Source organism: Rhinoderma darwinii, chromosome 5 (genome assembly GCF_050947455.1).
Source record: "Rhinoderma darwinii isolate aRhiDar2 chromosome 5, aRhiDar2.hap1, whole genome shotgun sequence".
Taxonomy (NCBI): Eukaryota; Metazoa; Chordata; class Amphibia; order Anura; family Rhinodermatidae; genus Rhinoderma; species Rhinoderma darwinii.
Genome location: NC_134691.1, coordinates 342390122 through 342412332, shown reverse-complemented (window position 1 = coordinate 342412332; position 22211 = coordinate 342390122). Strand labels below are relative to the sequence as shown.

Below are 22211 nucleotides of genomic sequence, written 5' to 3'. Positions count from 1 at the left end.
CACATTGTGCCGAGTTCATACAGCGAACATGAAGACACGGGAACACGTTCTCAAGTTCTTTAAAGGGACACTTACCTCTTTGCCAGGGTGAGGTTATAGTAGCTAAAGAGCGTTGGCCAGTGCCGGAAGGACAGTTTACGCCAAGTTTCTTCATCGTCAGGACCCCAAGTGACCACTGTGTGGGCCGGGTCCTCCTTAAACTTTGGTCCGACTTTGCTTTGGTCCTTAGGCTGCCCCTCCGCCCAGCTGCTTCTGGAATTTCCATCCAAGGCCTCCCTGAGGGTCTCCATCAACTCCTTGTGGTCTCTCTGGGACTGGTTCTCCAGGAATTGAGAGGAGCCGGTGGGGAGGATAGAGAGCGAGCTCTGGGCATCTGAAGCCGGCATGACGGGCACAGGAATGGGCGGCACTACAGCACCCCCTAGAGGGCTCTGCTGTGTGACCTGAACTGTGGTAAGGTAGGTCCGGAGGCCGGTGGGGTCTGTATATAGCAGGATCCCAATCCACACCACCGTTCCTGCCTATAGAGAGGGGCAGTGCGTTATATACAACAAGATCTATGACTCTCATCACACTTTATACAATCAACTTACATTTATTTATAGATATGGGAGGTGCTTTCAAAATTCTGCTGGTTGCCCTTGGAAACAGACAGCGGTTTGGCTACACCCCGTTGTCATGACACGTGACAGGACATTGGAGCTCCCACAATACATTGCAAAGGAAACCAGCAGAATTCAGAAATTGCTTTAGACCTAAATGGAGAAGAAAACATCATGGAACCTGAAACCAACCGAATTTGACAGCTGTAAGTTGTGGCTGAAGATTAGAGATTCCCAGAGTCGAATGATGTAAAACAAATAACCCAACAGACCGCTGCCCCTCCCCCTCTCACCATGATGATCCTCTGGGCCAGTCGTGTCCTGGCAAAAAAGTAGATGAGACGAAGTCTTTTGGGCAGGCGCAGGTTTCGGAAGGGCTGCAGGGTGATGGTGTGAGGGGTGTTGGGGCGCAGGGCCTGCGGACGCTCGTATTTCGGTATACGAGACATAGGTTTGGATGGCGGCATGCAGGCCTCGGCCGGCATCCTCTTGTTCAGGTCAGCGAGCTGCAAGTCAAAGAGATGAAGTTTAACCCTTTCCTGACCGGGGATGTTTTGGGCCTTGACGCCCCGAACAAAATGTCCCCTTTTGTGGAAATGAATGAATTTTGTAGGTCTTATTAACCCCTTCCGGTCGTAAACAACTTTCAGATTTTAATTTTCGTCCCCCCCCCCACCTTCCAAAAGCCATAACTTTTTTATTTTTCCGCCGATATAGTCCTAGGAGGGCTTGATTTTTGTGGGACGAGTTGTAGTTTTTCGTAGCGCCATTTATTTTGCCGTATAATGTACTAGGAAACAAGAAAAAAATTATTTGTGGGGTAGAATATAAAAAAAACAGCGATTCCTCCGTTTTTTGCGCTTAGTTTTTACGCAATTCACTGTGCAATTAAAACAATATGTTCACTTTATTCTGCGGGTCAGTACGATTATGCCGATAACAAATATATATCGTTTTTTCTATATTTTACTACTTTTACAGGTAAAAACCTAAATGTAAAAAATGAAATTTATTTTGTGTCGCCGAATCCCGAGAGCCGTAACTTTTTTATTTTTCCGTCGATTACGTGGTAGGAGGGCTTATTATTTGCGGGATAAGCTGTCGTTTTTAATAATACCATTTTGGTGTACATGCGACGTTTTGATCACGTTTTATTCTATTTTTTGTGGGAGACGAGGTGACCAAAAAATAGAGATTCTGGCGTTTACAATTTATTTATTTTTTTACGGCGTTCACCGCGCGGGTTAAATAATGACATATTGTGATAGTTCAGACTTTTACGGACGCGGCGATACCAATTATATATATATTTTTTTTACTATGCTCTAGGGGGAAAATGGGAAAAGGTTTTTTTTTTTGTTTTTTTTAACTTTTACATTTTTTTTTACATAAAAAAACCCCACTTAATTTTACAAATTTCTACTTTTTGTTATTAGTCCCCCTCGGGGGGATCGTTGGATCGCTTGGACGATATACTGCAAAACCAATGTATTGCAGTATATCGTCTTTCCGACAGGCCAGAGGCAGCGCTTAGAAGGAGCACAAAGATGGCGGACCGGGGGGCCTTCATTAGGCCCCCATAGCAACCATCGCCACCTCGCGATTGCAATGTGTGGGGCGCGATGTGCTGCTAGAGGGGGTCAACCCTGTCTTTCGAACGAATTAAATGCCGTGGTCACTATTGACCGCGGCACTTAACGAGTTAAACGAGCATCGTATGGAGCGGGTTCACTCCATGAGCCCGTTCCATACTTCTCCTACCTGGCTAGGACGTATGGATATGTCAAATGTCAGGAAGGGGTTAAAAATGGGGAAAAAAAAATAAAAAATTGCGTTCTGTTCTAAGGCAGTTTTTTTTCAATAAAGAACATTTACCTAAAAAATGAAAAATCTCATTCTTTTGTGCAAAGCGATACCTCGTCCGTGCATTGCGAAACGTATGACGTCACTATAGCGCTGACAACAGACTCCCAAAAAGTTTTTCTAATTTTTTTTTATTACATTTATTGATTCGTTTTTTTTATATGGGGTCTCAGGTTAGCAGGGAGGACATGATCTGTGGGTTCCCTGCTAGATGCCTGATAACAGTAATATAATGGTGACAGCCCATATAGATTCCTCTGTATACACCGTCTTCTTTGCCGTCCTCCGAGACCCCGATGCACAAGGAGTCCCCGTGACATCATTAATGATGTCACAGGGTTCCCTAGCAAACACCCGAATGCGGAAGTAGCGAAATATGAGCGCCGTGTTCAGAGGGGGTTTGCGACCGGGAACTGATTATTTCAGTTTCCCTCTTAGTATCTTAGTACAGGATTGTCCCATTGATTTGAATGGAAAACCGCCCTGTTGTTCACATGGCATGGAATTGAAAAACGCGTCACGTCTTGACACAGTTTCCGCGTAGAAGAAAAACGTTGAGTAGCAACACGCGGATGAGCCCCGTGGAATGGGATAAGCTGCGTGCGGATCCGCAGATGAAACGGAAAAAAATACGGATTCTCTTGCAAATCCACGTTAGAGTTTTCTACTTCTGTCGTGTAAATATACCGGGAATCGGCAAGAAATCCACAAGTGTTATGTGCTGATTTTCTGGCTACAAGTGGATGGGGTTTGTAAACTCTATCCTCATGTGTTGTACTCGTGTTCTCACTTAAAGGACGGGTGTCGCGAAGAAAAAATGTTTTATATTAATTTAGTGTTTTATTAAAAGAAATGTTATTTATTTGTGTGTTACTTTTTTTTTTGTTCTAACTTTTTCTTGTCTATGGGGGCTGCCATTTTTTTCTTCATCTCTGTATGTCTCGATTAACGACACATACAGAGATGGAATACGGCACATACATCCCCATAGAGAATGCGAACGGGAGCCGTCCCATTCACTATAGCGTACACCGTCTGTGTGGGAACGGCGCATGCGCCGCTCCCACACAGTCCAAAAGGAAGGTCTTCGGCCGAGTGGAGTGGACCGGAAGCCGCGGCCGGACAATAAGAGGACTACTTCCGGTTGCGGCTTCCGTCCATATGTTCAGAAGCAAGGACTAGGAGCGGACGGAGCGGCAGGAGCAGGTAATTTATGTCTGTGTTTGTTCGTGTTTTACTGTGTGATTACCACTGTATCTAATCCTCCTACACTGTGCATTCGCTCAAAAAATGGCAGCACACAGTGTAGGAGGTTTGAACATTCAACCCCCTCCTTTCTCCTGGCACTAGCCAGGATAAGGGAGGGGGGATTGTGTGAGGACACTAGAGCGAGTGTGTCTTCTCAAAGTAATGTGGTTGCTTTACTACATGCCAATGCTGCAATTTTTGGAATTGCTCCCTCTAGTGACCAGCACAGGGAAATGTTATAAATTAGAATCTAATTTATAATATTTCCTGACTCGTGAAAAAATTAAAAAAATTAGAACAATGTTTAATCATTTATACACTAACTATTTAACTAAAAAAAAAAAATATTTTTTTTTCTAGCGACACATTCCCTTTAATAACGCAGCGAGTCCATGTATTGCTGGGCGGGACATTAGCAGCGGCGGCGGCACAGATTTTCCTTTGTGGGAATCTCCATAAAGGTCAAGTCAACGCTGACTGAAATCCTTTTGCTAATGGGTATTCTCCGTGTTACAGCTCGTACCTCCATTCTGCGGATATCAATGGATAAAACGGTGGTGAAGAAGAACATCTGCAGGAAGAAGTCCGACACCAACCCGACTACAGCGAAGAGGCAGAACTCCTGGAAGGAGAAGAAACAGATAGAGCGTGAGAAAAGAAGCAGCCAGACAAAGCCGAGGACCTGACATGAGGTCATCAGGGGTTATACAACGGTCCTGTTCTTCAGAGTCTACAATGTCCCTCATCACCATCATCCTTAATGTCCACAACCTCCATGCTTTGAGAGTGACCTAACCCGTCAGTGGCTACAGAAGGATCTATCCTCAAGGCTAGGGCTACACGGCGACTTTTACCGTGACACAGGTCATGTGGCGAATATTTCTGTGTCGCCCTGCCAGCTTCCCAGGTAATGAAAGTCAATGTGGCTGCGTTGCGACTCGCAGGTTGCCGTGACCATGACAAGAAATGTGAACTTGCTGGATTTTTTTGCAACCCACGGGTCACAACACGGCCACATTGACATTCATTACCAGCGATGCTGGCAGGGCGACATGGCGATCTTTGGCCGGGTGACCTGTGTCATGGGCGTGTAGTCCTAGCCTTCAGTGTCTGGAGAATCATCCTCACACTTCTAGGCAATGTTCACATATATTCTAAAGACTACAGAACACCACAGTCTAGAAAACACTAGAGATTTCAGCGTCTACAGAACGCCCAGATCCTTCCCGGAGCCTACAGAACGCACAGATCCTTCCCGGAGCTTAGAGAGCGCCCAGATCCTTCCCGGAGCCTACAGAACGCCCGATCCTTCCCGGAGCCTAGAGAGCGCCCAGATCCTTCCCGGAGCTTAGAGAGCGCCCCGATCCTTCCCGGAGCTTAGAGAGCGCCCCGATCCTTCCCGGAGCTTAGAGAGCGCCCCGATCCTTCCCGGAGCTTAGAGAGCGCCCCGATCCTTCCCGGAGCTTAGAGAGCGCCCCGATCCTTCCCGGAGCTTAGAGAGCGCCCCGATCCTTCCCGGAGCTTAGAGAGCGCCCCGATCCTTTCCGAAGCCTAAAGAGCGCCCGATCCTTCCCGAAGCCTAGAGAGCGCCCCGATCCTTCCCGAAGCCTAGAGAGCGCCCCGATCCTTCCCGGAGCCTAGAGAGCGCCCCGATCCTTCCCGAAGACTAGAGAGCGCCCCGATCCATCCCGAAGCCTAGAGAGCGCCACGATCCTTCCCGGAGCCTAGAGAGCGCCCCGATCCTTCCCGGAGCCTAGAGAGCGCCCCGATCCTTCCCGGAGCCTAGAGAGCGCCCAGATCCTTCCTGAAGCCTAGACAGCACCCCGATCCTTCCCGAAGCCTAGGGACCGCCCCGATCCTTCCCGAAGCCTAGATAGCACACCGATCCTTCCCGGATCCTAGAGAGCGATCCTTCCCGGAGCCTACAGAGCGCCCCAATCCTTCCGGATGCCTAGAGAGCACCCCGATCCTTCCCAGAGCCTAGAGAGCGCTCTGGTCCTTCCTCAAGCCTAGAGAGCGGCCTCATCCTTTCCGGAGACTAGAGAGCTCCCGGATTCTTCTCAGAGCCTAGAGAGCGACATGATCCTTCCCAGAGCCTTGAGAGCACCCTGATCCTTCCCAGAGACTTGAGAGCGCCCCAATCCTTCCCAGAGACTTGAGAGCGCCCCAATCCTTCATAGAGCCTTGAGAGTGCCCCAATCCTTCATAGAGCCTTGAGAGTACCTCAGAGGCTATGATAATACACTGAGCTACATCTATTACCAGCACAGCATGTAGAGACATGTAGAGAGAGTAAAGAGTCATGGCATTACCCCCCTGGGGTCTAGGACACTACCCTGCACACCTTTTTATTTTTAAATAAACTTTTTATTAGGAGTTTTCAAATAAGTATAACAAATAGTGAGAACCCCAACACGAGGTATCCCCCAAGAACAAAAGCAGGAGAAGAAGAATGTGCAGGAATATGGTAATATCCATCACATGAAAGAAGACGCGAGGCATCCTACCCCCCCCCCACTCTCTTCTTACAATAGCCCCAACTTTTTAAGTAAGTACAGAACGCCCACTGACTGATCCTAAAAGTGAATACTTATCATCCCGAGTGCACGGCAGAACATCCTGCACACGGCCTTATCAGTGGCATCGAGCCGCGAGGGTTCACCGAGTGCAGGGGAGCAATGTCCTTCATGGTTTGATCTGATAAAATCCCCCGCCCCTCTAAGCACACAGACAGGAGGGAATCCCCGGCAGGAACCATGTGTATACAGAACATAATCATTCCTTGTGGCAGATCATCGATAACTTGGCGCCGGCTGAGCAGTCTCACCTGAATAGCAGGAACCAGAGTGAAATATCCAATCACAATAATTCCCAGCTCGGTGGCCATGTTCTTCATGATGGACCAGCTCTCGTTACTTAACCCTGAACACGCCGGAGACAAATACATAGATTAGAGCGTTATTTATTCACAAGTCACAGGCCCGCATGACCCACGGGTCACTCACCTTGTGCTATGCGGAGCTTAACCTCAAGGTCAACCGGAGTGGACACCACAGATTTCGTCAGCACCAAAACATTTTCCAATCCAATGACCACGACCAGATAAGGAAAGATCTCCCTGCAGGAGAAGACATAAAAAGAGGAGCGCCGTGTCAAACTACTACAGTGACGTCATCTACAGAGCCTCGGAGACTAAAAAGCCCCTTTACCGTCTGACAAGTCATTGTGGGGGGACCAAGAACGGCGATCCTAAAACGTCATCTACGGAGTGTCTCAATAAGATGGTAGAAGTTAAAGGGACATACACCCCTAATATCACACAGCTGCATGTTACATACCCGCCATTCAGGGTCGGCGTCAGCCCGAAGAGCGTGCACAGTCCCACGGACATCAGCAATGAGCTCAGGACTGTCACTACTGCAGCCAGGGCCAGGCCCCATTTGGATTTGACCAAGTCAATTTTCCCTTTAAAAAAATAAATAAAAATAAATTTAAAAAAAAAATATGCCAATTTATTCAGCTTAATTACAAAATGATGTCTGATCTCCCACTGGTCTCCTTTCCCCAAACTCCCTACAAGATGAACAGGGGACTTCATGGGGTACATGCCAGAACAGTGCCCCATTATCACTGATGTTGGCCTGATGAAGACACCAGTCCGGTGTCGAAACGCGTAGCCTTGTCATTAAAATATTTGCCGTGATGTCCGTCTAAAGGTCCTTATTTCCCGACCTCAATTGCAGCGCCGTTGGTCCGTTTTTCTGCCTTTTACTTCCTATTTGGACAACAAACTCTGTTTTGTTTGTGTTTTTGGACCTGGCAGCAGCTCTTATGCTTGTGTGACACCTCATCAGTGTCCACTCTCCAAGGTGAGCTTATATCTAACCAGTTTTGCTCCTTCACTTAATCCCACTTTTACTTTGCACGATGTGGCGCCGTGTTTCTTTTTCTTCTCCGTTTTAGTCCATTATCACTGCAGCGGCCTAAGCTGCCAACCAATACCTGTGAAAGCTGCGGTAAACTTCCCATAGTCGGGCCCCGTGGAGCTGCTGGACCTGCAGATTTGTCAGACTGTATAACGGGTTTGAAGTCTAGTTTAACTTTTGCGACCATTTCTATTTTTATTGCTGCAATGTATCTAAAATAAAATCACATAGTCTTACAGCTCCAATGCGTCTCCATGGTGACAGACTACAAACAAACCCTACGTAGTCTGATCCTGACGTCAAGTGTTACCCCCATTCCCACTCTTCTTATATTTCTGGGGCAATTAGCGGTGGAACTCTGCCCTCATCTATGAGGGGCTGGTACACTTACTGGTGGAGAAGTAGATGTATGCAAACAGGATGAAGTACGTGGTGACCAGAGGGATCAGCTCTGCAATTCCAATCTCCTCCTTGAAATGGACATGGACGATGTTTTGCCCTTGGGATGTGCAGTTGGTGCTGGGGTAGAGCTGTCTCAGACGGGTTCTCAGGCTGCTTAGAAACCTGCCATTAAACAGGGATGAGATCAGCCCACCATACACAGGAGAAGCTTTGTCGCATTGTCCTATTAGGAGTAGCAGTCGGGCTTGTGACTTACTTTGCATCGTATCTATTCAGCGCCAGGGTGATGGTGTAGGACACGATCCGCTTGCGGTTGTACAGGCTGACACCGCTCTGCTTCCCCGGTACTCCGAACAGCAGGTCTGCAGGGGAGAGAGGCGGGCAGCAGAAACCATGGTCAGTCCTTAAAGGGCCGGTACATCTATATGAAGCATCATCATTGTATAATGAAATGTTCTGTAACGGACGGTCTCAGATGTGTGGGGGTCCCCTACCTCGGAGGGTGGCAGAGGTCTGCAGGGTCTTGGGCTCGTGTTGCTGAATTGTCCGGATGAGGTCGGCATCCTTGTTGAATTGTTCTCGGTTGTTCTGCCAGAAGTTGCCCGGGGACAGGAGGAGGCAGCCATGTTCTGGGAGTTTGTCTCGGAGTTTCTTCAATCCCGGCAGAAGGTCGGACACCTGCAGACAAACATCTTCAAGGCTTTTCGCACTGGTCCTGGTCCAGACGAAGCACAAGACGACTCAGATATTACATCTCATCATTGCACCAATACAGTAAAAAGGAGAATTAAAGGGATCGTACAATAATGCTGATAAAATACATTCTGAAAACATCTGCAGCGTTCTAATCAACTTTGTGTTTAAATTCCTCAACCAGTTCAAGATCTTTGCTTTCTGTCAGTGAACAGGAACAAACATCCAGAGGCTGAGACCCATCCGGTTCTAGTCTTGATCACTGATCAGCTGAGGGTTTGTTTTTTTACAATGTATCAGTGTATGACAAATCTCTCTCCTATGCTGGACTCCTGGTTGATATCTCTTACCTACAAGGATACATTGTAACAAGCCCAGCAGCTGTGTAAGCAGGACTTTCTCAGGACAGTAAGCCTAGATCTTTGAAGAATTGAAATGCAAACGTATATTATAAGTTGAGAAAGGAGGAGACCTCCAGCTCACCAGTAGTTGCGTCTCCAGACACCTCGCACGGATCCCCGCTACGGCCAGCGGTAGGTATATCAGGAAAAAGAAAGAGAAAATCCAGCGCTGTGTTTGATTAAAAAGGAAAATTGTTCCCAATATCCTTTTTGCCATGATTAAGAGCAACACGCTTGCTCGAAACGCGTAGGCCAAGGTCATCCAGCCCGCTATATATACACCATGAGACTGCGTCTCCGTGTAACTTTTAACCATTTTTTCAATAAAATTGGGAACAATTTTCCTTTTTAATCAAACACAGCGCTGGATTTTCTCTTTCTTTTTCCTGGTATATTATAAGTTGTTAGGGGGTGTCTGTTGACAAGATTGATGACGGTTTCAAACAGCAACAGGAAGAATTGCGATTGCAGCTCTGGAGTGTAATGCAGCCTGTATTATACTCCAGAGCTGCAGCAGGGTCAGTACACGATACGTAATGTAATGAATGTATAAAGTTAGTAAACTACATGTAAATAATAACTAAATCTAAAGCATCACATTTTGAACACAAGTAATATTGGTCGGAGATTATGTCACATGTTTTCTCCAGTGAACGGCAAAATCTCCCCAACCCCCACCCACAATAGAAATCTGATACATGTTCTGTTGATTACCTTTCCCTCAGCACATGATTCCTGATCTCTTCCACCAAACCAAACACTCTGGACAGAGGAGAGCGAAAGACATCGACAGCCAGGAAGTTCTTGTCCCACGGCGACACGACCCCCTTCACCAGAACTTGCTGAATGTAAGCGACAGGGCGGCCGAGATACTGCAGGGACAAGTGCAAACATGTTATATGTCCCCAACATGCAGGGGATACTAGAGCAATAGATTTACACTAGGACATCGCCACACCATAGGATTATACTCCTGGAACCACCCTCCACAGACCAGACAAACAGCTGAGGGTTTGTTACAATTTTATCCAGACTAGACAATCCTCTGTGAGCTAAAAACCTCCGCAGCGCAAATCGCTCTCCTGTCCTGTTTATTACAATGTATAAGAGCAGGAAATATGTATCAGTCTTTAGTATGGGCTTTTACCTAAAAGAGGATTATCTGGACTGGATACAATTGTAACAAATCCTCAGCCGTGAGATGTATTAGGTCAAGATGGGTTTTTAGTTTCTGGATGTAAACAAGAATGTTCCTATTCACTCAGGATAAGTAATGTAATGTCCATACACAGTGACTCCACCAGCAGAATAGTGAGTGCAGCTCTGGAGTATAATACAGGATATATCTCAGGATCAGTACAGGATAAGTAATGTAATGTATGTACACAGTGACTCCACCAGCAGAATAGTGAGTGCAGCTCTGGAGTATAATACAGGATGTAACACAGGATCAGTACAGGATAAGTAATGTAATGTAATGTACACAGTGACTCCACCAGCAGAATAGTGAGTGCAGCTCTGGAGTATAATACCGGATGTAACTCAGGATCAGTACAGGATAAGTAATGTAATGTATGTACACAGTGTCTCCACCAGCAGAATAGTGAGTGCAGCTCTGCAGTATAATACAGGATGTAACTCAGGATCAGTACAGGATAAGTAATGTAATGTATGTACACAGTGACTCCACCAGCAGAATAGTGAGTGCAGCTCTGGAGTATAATACAGGATATAACTCAGGATCAGTACAGGATAAGTAATGTAATGTATGTACACAGTGACTCCACCAGCAGAATAGTGAGTGCAGCTCTGGAGTATAATACAGGATGTAACTCAGGATCAGTACAGGATAAGTAATGTAATGTATGTACAGTGACTCCACCAGCAGAATAGTGAGTGCAGCTGTGGAGTATAATACAGGATGTAACTCAGGATCAGTACAGGATAAGTAATGTAATGTATGTACACAGTGACTCCACCAGCAGAATAGTGAGTGCAGCTCTGGAGTATAATACAGGATATAACTCTGGATAAGTACAGGGTAAGTAATGTAATGTATGTACACAGTGACTCCACCAGCAGAATAGTGAGTGCAGCTCTGGAGTATAATACATGATGTAACTCCGGATCAGTACAGGATAAGTAATGTAATGTATGTACACAGTGACTCCACCAGCAGAATAGTGAGTGCAGCTCTGGAGTATAATACAGGATGTAACTCAGGATCAGTACAGGATAAGTAATGTAATGTATGTACACAGTAACTCCACCAGCAGAATAGTGAGTGCAGCTCTGGAGTATAATACAGGATATAACTCAGGATCAGTACAGGATAAGTAATGTAATGTATGTATACAGTGACTCCACCAGCAGAATAGTGAGTGCAGCTCTGGAGTATAATACAGGATGTAACTCAGGATCAGTACAGGATAAGTAATGTAATGTATGTACACAGTGACTCCACCAGCAGAATAGTGAGTGCAGCTCTGGAGTATAATACAGGATGTAACTCAGGATCAGTGCAGGATAAGTAATGTATGTACACAGTTACTCCACCAGCAGAATAGTGAGTGCAGCTCTGGAGTATAATACAGGATATAACGCAGGATCAGTACAGGATAAGTAATGTATGTACACAGTGACTCCACCAGCAGAATAGTGAGTGCAGCTCTGGAGTATAATACAGGATGTAACTCAGGATCAGTACAGGATAAGTAATGTATGTACACAGTGACTCCACCAGCAGAATAGTGAGTGCAGCTCTGGAGTATAATTCAGGGTGTAACTCAGGACGAGTACAGGATAAGTAATGTAATGTATGTACACAGTGATGCTAGCAGCAGAATAGTGAGTGCAGCTCTGGAGTATAATAAAAGGATATAACTCAGGATCAGTACAGGATCAGTAATATCATGTATATACACTGTAACGTCCTATGGTTGGCGGGCACAGAGTGTGGCGTCCTTGTGTTTGGGGGATGTCGGTGGTTGCATCAGTGTGTCGGACTAGTCCATATCTTGGTACTAAGGTCAGTAATCAGATCCTTCCTGTATAGATAACATCACACGTGGACAGATAAGAGGAGAGAAAACAAGTCCCGGCCAAGGTCAGTCCCTGGAATTATCTGATCAGTCTCATCTTTTTGTATGGAGCGGGTACAGAGCGATACTTGCTTAACTATCCCGGCCCAATTACTACTTTGTGCCCCAATTCACTGGCATCACTGGGGTCTGTATATGAATATTTGGATCCCACAAGTGCAGGAATAAGTTGTGATCACCTTTGTAGTGGGAGATCTGCACAGCGGCCGCATCATGGTCAGCGCTGACATCTTCCCTAACCTTGGACTTATTAGCGGACCCCCATCCGCTGCCACGGGCATCAGACGTGGTCGGATGACCCTGCAGAGCATTTACGCAAAATCGCCCTTTTTGTTTGTATAAATTGGATGATAACCAATATGGCCTCCACAACCAAGGCTGTTATCCAGACTCTTCACAAGGGGAGCGATGGATGATCCCGTCACCAGAATGACCACGAAGGGTAAAATAACGACTACTCACCCAGTCTGGGCGGTCACGGCGGTGGTCTGGGCTCAGTTCAGCTGGCGGTGGGGTGTAGTCCTTCACGGGGGTGATGTACTCCACGGGTCCGGTCCCAGGTAAAGGCAGCTTCAGCAGAGGAGAGCTGAGAGAGAAGGGGAAAAATAATCATCTAACGAGTAAATAAAGGCGCATGAACCGATAAGGGTCTGTTCACACAGCGATAGAGCCCCACGATCGGCGTATGTGACGGGAGCCGAACACATCCAAAGGCCGCCAATCACCCGGACGTGTGCCATTAGAGTGTCCTTCTGGCATACGCCGGGCCGGCACGCGGCAGCGCACATTTTTTTTCCCTTTTTGCTGTAAAGAGAAGCTGATTAGACTAAAATAATTCCATAAAGAGCGATACAGTAAAGAACCAAACAAAAAAAACACCTATATCACACGGTAAACCCTTCTTTGCTACGGGAGCCTGCGTGCTACGTGTGCCGCTATACGCTTATACAATGGCATACGTCACACTTTTCTGTCTGCGGTATACGTCAGGAAATCCTCCTTACATAGACCATCGACAGAGGGAGCTTAAAACGTCTCCCTGTATATAAAGCCGATACGGTCCCAATCCAAATGGGGTTGATGTAAAAGTCACGTAATTCTTTTGTGCCTCAGTAGCGCCGCCCTAGTGTTGAGACAAAGGACCACTAAAGAGCAAATTCTGCATCTCCGCGCTGCCGGTGCTTGTTCCTATAGACGTAACTGAAGTCGTCATTGCGCCCCGGGTCCTGTAAGTCACAAACACTACAAAATGCCCCAGAGGCCGTCCGTGGCGTCAGAGGTCACATGATAATTAGAGGAGGGGTACGCCGCGGGACACTGCGGAGGAGTGAGCTTGTATATAGGGGAAGCACTCAGACACGTCAGGCAGGAGGCCAGAGGTTAATGAGGCGCCGTTCAGTTTTCCGCTGCTGGATATAGCAGAGGTGACCCAGATATCTGCTTGTTGGGGCCCCTATATTGGCTAGCTGCCGTTCAGGAAACAATAATCATACGAACGCTGGTTCCCGATCAGTGACCTGTGTGAACAAGGCAGCGATCAGCCGACAAATGAGGAAATGCTCGCCTGTGGGATGATCGATCCGATCTGTATATAGAAGATCCTTCTATGCGGCCAGAAAATTTTTCGCTTGTTGGCAGTATATCTCTCCGTGTAAATGTGCGATGATGCAGACGTGTGGAGACAAACGATCATATTAACCCCGATACATACTGATTGAATGGAGTAAATGAGCGCCGATCACCATGCTAATTTATAGATCGGTGCTCGTTTACCAGGCGGACAATCTATCAGGGCCTTTAGTCATGGAAGGATAGAAGCGCATTATTCAGATGTATTCCTCTTCTGAGCCCTCGCCCAAATCTAAAGTCAACCCTGTTTGCAATCGTAAGACTATCCCCACACTAGTGCCCCCAAGTACTTATACAGTGGTGTCCCCCGAGTGTGGGCCGAACCATCCAGCATTGCCTATACCAGCGGTGCCCCCACAATACATGACCTTCGCCATGGTCCTGCGCTGCTCTATTCCTGCAAACAGGAAGTGACATGTGAGCAGCCAATCAGCAGCCCCCAGAATGGAGTGATCACTTCCTGTGCCAATCCCTACAGTAAGATCAGCAGCATTTATCACTGTTCTCTTCTATCAGGCCGGACGTGTGACATCACTGCATCCTAAACACGTGCTATGACATCACGAGGCCTGGGAGTTGCATGTGGCGCTGAGCCCCCTCCCCCGGTACTGCGCACTGATCACCAACGCAAGGGAACAATTATATAAGAATTATTTATAACACTCATATACTTATAACACTTATAATACACCCCCCCCCCCCCAGTATAGCATGTCACGGGGTGCAGGAGCTGTGAAGTGGTCCGGTCAGTAATATCAGTGACTGTAGTAAAAGGTGAGCCGATACTGCGCCGCCTCACGTCACTGCTCCATTCATGGCCTTACAGGTGATCGATAACAGGTGGATCCTGCGTGTCCCGCTGTCACCGACCGTCAGTCCTGCTGACCTGACGGATCTGGGTTAGAGAGATTCCATATATCCAGGAAACATAAAAGCGGAATCTCAAAACGTAATAATTTAAAAAAAAAATAGGAAACCAAATACAAAGTGGTTTAAAATATAAATTTAAATATAGAAACAATTGTGCAGAGGTTGACATCGCCTCTCGTATTCTCCCCCTCCCCCCCAGGATCACCAGGTACAGGAGTCGGCTTCAACCTCGTTTGCATAGAACATGCAAATTATTACTAGATCCCCCGGAGCGGAGGGAAATGTGACTAACACAAGGACTGGAGTCTGTAATATAGTCGTCTCCACAATACAATCCACACCCTGACGTCAGGACTGGGGGCGCTGCCGGGGGTCCGCACTGTATACAGGTGGAATCTTAGTTCTGAGAATTCATCAATAGTTCAGCTAAAACACCCAGACATATAAAAACTGGGACCACCAGGGACTGACGTGAGCGGCGCGGTGAGAGAGATTCCTTGTGTAAAGCGTCGCTGTCATGACACGCAGTCTATAAGGGCCACACAGGGCCAACTAAGGGGCCCCCAAACCCGAGATCTAAAGAGACGCGTGACAGGGCAACGTCGGGACTATAAATAATGTTGGACAAATGTGCAAATACTTTGAATTACTGATTTTTAGCAACCTCGGGTTATACTCCAGTCACTTCCAGAGCTGCATTCACAAATATGATGCACGATCCTAATGTATCCGATCATGACCGACTTTATCTGTGGCAAACACGCCAAAAAACGTTAAACATGTAGTCAAAGAAAAGCCTAGTACTGCGGCAGAATTTAGCTGCAGCTCTAGCTGTGACTAAAGTATTCACTCAAATCAAGTAAAACAAATTATCTGCAAAGTTACTCAATATTATATGTACATTTAATGCAAATAAAGCCTAATCCTTGTGAAATGAAAATAATTGCAGCTTTCTAATAGACACTATGCTATTATTCCTTATAATTTTCAACATCTCTGCTTGCTGCCAGTAAATAGGAACATCCATTGTTTAAATACGAGGTTGAAAACCCACCATGTCCTCCTTACACAGCCAAGAGTTTGTTACAATGTACGAGTGTAGATGAAAGCCATCAGCCCGGAGCCTATGACAAGAGACAGATTTGCGCTGCTGCTAAGGTTTAGGACTGTCTGCACTGATACATTGTAACAGCTCGTCAGTTGTGTGAGCAGGACGAGGTGAAAGAATGTTTCCATTCGCTGACCAAAAGCAGAGATCTTGAAAATGGTGAGGAATTCAAGCCGCAGAACTTTTCGACCTACAAAGACCGTGTTGGAACGCGTGTTATATATACAACGACACGGTGGAGACTGAACACCAGAGAGTGAGCGGAGTCAGGCGCGTCCGGAAATTATAAGCTATATACACAGTGCGGACTATCTGTATAAACCGGTGACATCGACCCCTTCCACTAGTGACTCACCCGTCAGGAAATGGGAGCGGCGACACCATATATAAAAGAAACAATACCACAGGGCAGGGTGTGACGGGTCTGGAGCAGAGGAGCAGCCACGCACAGGGATCATGTATGAACCCCCTCACCTTCACCACACACGATATGGACGGAGCCCTGCACCACTGACGACTATAGAGACTCCTATGGATTCAGACCTACGTGTATTTCTATGGATGAAGCTGGATTTGCGGTGGCTGGCGCCTCGGGACTGGAGTGAAGCCGGATTTGCGTCGGCCGGCGCCTCGGGACTGGAGTGAAGCCGGATTTGCGTCGGCCGGCGCTGGCGCCTCGGGACTGGCGAGAAGCCGGATTTGCGTCGGCCGGCGCTGGCGCCTCGGGACTGGAGTGAAGCCGGATTTGCGTCGGCCGGTGCTGGCGCCTCGGGACTGGAGTGAAGCCGGATTTGCGTCGGCCGGCGCCTCGGGACTGGAGTGAAGCCGGATTTGCGTCGGCCGGCGCTGGCGCCTCGGGACTGGAGAGAAGCCAGATTTGCGTCGGCCGGCGCTGGCGCCTTGGGACTGGAGTGAAGCCGGATTTGCGTCGGCCGGCGCCTCGGGACTGGAGTGAAGCCGGATTTGCGTCACCGGCGCTGGCGCCTCGGGACTGGAGTGAAGCCGGATTTGCGTCGGCCGGCGCTGGAACCTCGGGACTGGAGTGAAGCCGGATTTGCGTCGGCCGGCGCCTCGGGACTGGAGTGAAGCCGGATTTGCGTCGGCCGGCGCTGGCGCCTCGGGACTGGAGTGAAGCCGGATTTGCGTCGGCCAGCGCTGGCGCCTCGGGACTGGAGTGAAGCCGGATTTGCGTCACCGGCGCTGGCGCCTCGGGACTGGAGTGAAACCGGATTTGCGTCGGCCGGCGCTGGCTCCTCGGTACTGGAGTGAAGCCGGATTTGCATCGGCTGGCGCTTCGGGACTGGAGTGAAACCGGATTTGCATCGGCTGGCGCTGGCGCTTCGGGACTGGAGTGAAGCCGGATTTGAATCGGCTGGCGCCCCGGGACTGGAGTTCCATTTAGTACATGAGGGATCTCAGAACCTCTCGTCATGTATTTTATCGCTCACGCTGAGCTGCCAGCGCGTCAGCCGGGCACCTCGTACACATCGAGCAGCAGCCCACACATAACCCCCTCCACGTGCTGCCCACATAGCTGGTGCCCCCTCATACCTCCTGCCCCTGCCAGCCTCCTGATAAGACTAGTGACTATCCCACATCTGTCTCTCACGTCTTTCTATACCAGACGGGCGCACTGTAGTTTCCATATTATGGTCGCAGTTTCCAGCCCGACCCTGGGTGTAAAGACCCGAACTACAGCCGCCCCAGTCCGACCGCAGGTAAATCCGCTACCATGTGTTAGTTCGGGTCATTAGATCTTGTGGCCGTAATACAGGACCTCATCGCAGTCACCCGATTACAGATCTGTCTCTCTCTCCGGGTCTATATATATTTACATAGAAACAAACCCTCTGCTGTGAATGCTGCCGTCAGCCGCTCCACAGTCTGATCGCAGCATTTACAGCACACTGTGTTGACGTCTGTATTAAAACATTGTAATGGGATTATTTTTACCCTCCTGGAAAATAATTAGTGCGACCTCAGATTGCAGATTTCATGTGAACATAGTCCAATATGATTCCCTACAGCTCGCCATCACAGATAACATGACTGGTGCTGCCACGCGGGAAATACGCAGTGAATCTGAAAATCCAACTGCTCCAATACATGGGGGCCGTAAAGTTTCGAAAATCCAAGTCCTTACACCCTATTAATGAGAGGGGGGTCCGCTGATCAGGATCCTCATCCCTTGGTCGGAGATGAGAGCGGTTACATAGAGCGCCTCTGGAGGATCCGTCCTGTATTACACAGACAACACATGGATATGAATGGACACTGTGTAATACTTCATTTCTCCTGTGGTGGCGCTGCAGGGAAACTGAACACTTACTGCCGGGTTTCCCCACAGATCACAGCTGATCGCTGGGGGTCAATTTGTGATCAGCTTATAGTCATGGCGCACTTCTAACAAGTAGGGATTGTCCAAAGTGGAGATCCTCTTTCAGGCGGCCGTTATAAGGATCCAGGATCCTATGGCAATCTAAGTCCGGATTCAGTAGACCCACGGGAGGCACAGGTATTGCAGCTGTAGTACAAAAGCTAAAATTTGTCCGTAAAACTCAGTCTCAAAGTCGCCTAATAAGTGTTTAAATTCGGCACCATTTTCAAGCCCTCTGCTTGCTGTCAGTGAATGGGAACATTTTTGTTTCCACCCAAAGACTGAGGTGCACCGCTTGTTGCATTGTATTAAAGCTCTCTTGCGTTTTGATATGGACGGGTTTTCCTCAAGAGTGTTCCCATTCACTGAACATAAGCAGAGATGTTGAAAACTGTGAGGAATTGCACACAAAGTATATTAGGAAGCTGCAGATCTTCCTAAGGGACTGTTCCTGCATCTGCCCCCCGTGTTCAGTCCAAAGATCGATCCTTGGCTGCAGCTGCCACAGACGAGCGCAGATCACTCCCCCGTGATTGTAGGAAGCGACGATCCCAGGATTGTCCTCCCTGACAGGAATATAAGACGGGAGCCGCGGCGCTGGCACGAAGGTGCGGACCTGGCGGGAATCCTATAATAACAGTAGTAATGGCTGGGAAGCAGACGAGTAGTGAGGAGCCGGGTCAACAAGAACTCCAGGAACGTCCCTGCTGCCGGCAGTCATCACATATCACAATGTAGTGTGTACAGAGACGTAAGCCGCCCCTATAACCTATATATACTGTGTATGATCCCCCTATATACGGGTTTATATATCTATACCGGGTGATGACAGCAGCTGCTGCGGGGAAAATTCTAGAGTTATTCACAGCAAAGGATCTTATTCACGTGTGACCGATTCCTCCAGGGACAGAAGACGACCGTGTCCAGAGCATGAATCACCCGCGGCGGGATCGGTGTCCCCATGACAACACTTCCAGCCTCTGATCCAAGATTGTCTGGATACAAACCTCCACCCACATCAATATTCACAAAAATATACATGCTTCTTAAGTCAGTTAGGATCCATGCAAAGTCCATGACAGGATGTGTTGTCGTAGGGACACGAACTGATAATTTAGCACATGGATTACATATTTTTGTGAACACTAGAAGACCTTTCATATACATCTCCTGGTTGTTCATCCGATAGTACGGCTCGCCCTCGGATGTGGCCCCGGGTTAGTTGTTAGGGTTGTAGGTTATGGGAGACATGTGAAGACTTACCAGCAGGCTACGATGCACAGCGCTGTGAAGACGATGATGGGGATTGGGTAGGACGCACACAGCAGACCATGGCGGTAAAAGGCCAGTGATATCCTGTCACGCAGCTTATCAGTGAAGGGCATCCTCAGATGCTGTCACCTGCGCCCCATCACGTAACGCGGCTCCACGGCTACTCCACAGGTGAGGTTCTGCTTCCAGGGAAAATGAGCGACCTGCACACGACAAGAGGAGACAAATTCAGGAACGAACGCAACCGTCTGACACGAACATCAGAGTACGAGAATATACACAATGTCAGGGGTCAGCCTTCTACAGCCGCTCTGGAACTACTACTCCCAGCATGCTCAGTCACCTGGCTGCCACATTAACTTTCTTCCTTTTTTCACTTATTTTCTAGTTTGTTTTCCCTGGAGCCTGTCAACAAGTAGGCTGGCTGCTGATGGAATATCACACATTGCTGACTACTATAATAGTAATGTGTACGTGATATAGGACGTGATATTACATCATCTGAAACATATGGACAGTATAACAGCAGAATGATCACTTCATAGCGGCATTGATAGCAGAAGAAATGTGGGGGGAGGGGTAATATACATATATATATCTGCAGGGCAGGCAGCTGCCGACAAACCTCAGGGTATAACTACCTGCAGACTCCTGTCTATCCACACTGTACTCTGCGGCCTGAAGTGATTTATCTGTAGACTCAACCGGCAGAAATATAAATGTCACGAGACAGCGAGAAAAACAGAAAATGAGAAAAACCATCACAACCAGAGGAGGCGAAACACAGGAACTGATATACAGACGATACTATTACCCCGAGAAGGATTCCCCTAATGCCGTAAGGTGGAGCAGGAGCTTACCCCTGTGCTCAATGTCACCCCCTGCTGGATAATGTAGAGTATGAACTGCAACTGGGAAAGGACAAGTAATCTGTACACATCATAACTCACAAAAGTAATTATCGCCTATCACTTCCCAATCACCATTGTACTGACAATCTCAGCTCAATATGTGGACCATACCTGCACTAAGTATTATAATACTGCCCCTATATACAATAATATAACTACTATAATACTGCCCCTATATACAATATAACTACTATAATACTGCCCCCATATACAAGAATATAACTACTATAATACTGTCCCCTATATACAAGAATATAACTACTATAATACTGCTCCTATATACAAGAATATAACTACTATAATACTGCCCCTATATACAAGAATATAACTACTATAATACTGCCCCCTATATACAAGAATATAACTACTATAATACTGCCCCCTATATACAAGAATATAACTACTATAATACTGCTCCTTTATACAAGAATATAACTACTATAATACTGCTCCTATATACAAGAATATAACTACTATAATACTGCTCCCTATATACAAGAATATAACTACTATAATACTGCCTCCTATATACAAGAATATAACTACTATAATACTGCCCCCTATATACAAGAATATAACTACTATAATACTGCTCCTATATACAAGAATATAACTACTATAATACTGCTCCTATATACAAGAATATAACTACTATAATACTGCCCCCTATATACAAGAATATAACTACTATAATACTGCTCCTATATACAAGAATAAACTACTATAATACTGCCCCTACATACAAGAATATAACTACTATAATACTGCTCCTATATACAAGAATATAACTACTATAATACTGCCCCCTATATACAAGAATATAACTACTATAATACTGCCCCCTATATACAAGAATATAACTACTATAATACTGCTCCTTTATACAAGAATATAACTACTATAATACTGCTCCTATATACAAGAATATAACTACTATAATACTGCTCCTATATACAAGAATATAACTACTATAATACTGCCCCCTATATACAAGAATATAACTACTATAATACTGCACCCTATATACAAGAATATAACTACTATAACACTGCCACCTATATACAAGAATATAACTACTATAATACTGCCTCCTATATACAAGAATATAACTACTATAATACTGCCCCCTATATACAAGAACATAACTACTATAATACTGCCCTCTATATACAAGAATATAACTACTATAATACTGCCCCCTATATACAAGAATATAACTACTATAATACTGCTCCTATATACAAGAATATAACTACTATAATACTGCTCCTATAAACAAGAATATAACTACTATAATACTGCTCCTATATATAAGAATATAACTACTATAATACTGCCCCCTATATACAAGAATATAACTACTATAATACTGCCTCCTATATACAAGAATATAACTACTATACTGCTACCTATATACAAGAATATAACTACTATAATACTGCCCCCTATATACAAGAATATAACTACTATAATATTGCCTCCTATATACAAGAATATAACTACTATAATACTGCCCCTATATACAAGAATATAACTACTATAATACTGCCCATATATACAAGAATATAACTACTATAATACTGCCCCTATATACAAGAATATAACTACTATAATACTGCCCCTATATACAAGAATATAACTACTATAATACTGCCCCCTATATAAGACTAACTACTATAATACTGCCCCCTATATACAAGAATATACCTACTAGAATACTGCCCCCTATATACAAGAATATACCTATTATAATACTGCTCCTATATACAAGCATATAACTACTATAATACTGCCCCCTATATACAAGA

General features: G+C 46.4%; 1 protein-coding gene across 1 annotated transcript in view; it reads right to left on the bottom strand.

Moving 5' to 3' along the window:
• SCAP (SREBF chaperone) overlaps positions 1-22211 on the bottom strand; it is a 48202-nt gene that overhangs the window by 9058 nt on the left and 16933 nt on the right. Inside the window, exons 2-13 of the mRNA XM_075827894.1 lie at positions 19484-19695; positions 12699-12822; positions 9850-10007; positions 8536-8756; positions 8298-8403; positions 8031-8203; positions 7052-7178; positions 6719-6831; positions 6541-6635; positions 4237-4335; positions 896-1108; positions 76-521 (exon numbers count right to left, since the gene is read on the bottom strand). Coding sequence (XP_075684009.1) covers positions 76-521; positions 896-1108; positions 4237-4335; positions 6541-6635; positions 6719-6831; positions 7052-7178; positions 8031-8203; positions 8298-8403; positions 8536-8756; positions 9850-10007; positions 12699-12822; positions 19484-19605 — 1997 coding nt within the window. The 5' untranslated portion in view covers positions 19606-19695. The remainder of the gene's footprint in view (positions 1-75; positions 522-895; positions 1109-4236; positions 4336-6540; positions 6636-6718; positions 6832-7051; positions 7179-8030; positions 8204-8297; positions 8404-8535; positions 8757-9849; positions 10008-12698; positions 12823-19483; positions 19696-22211) is intronic.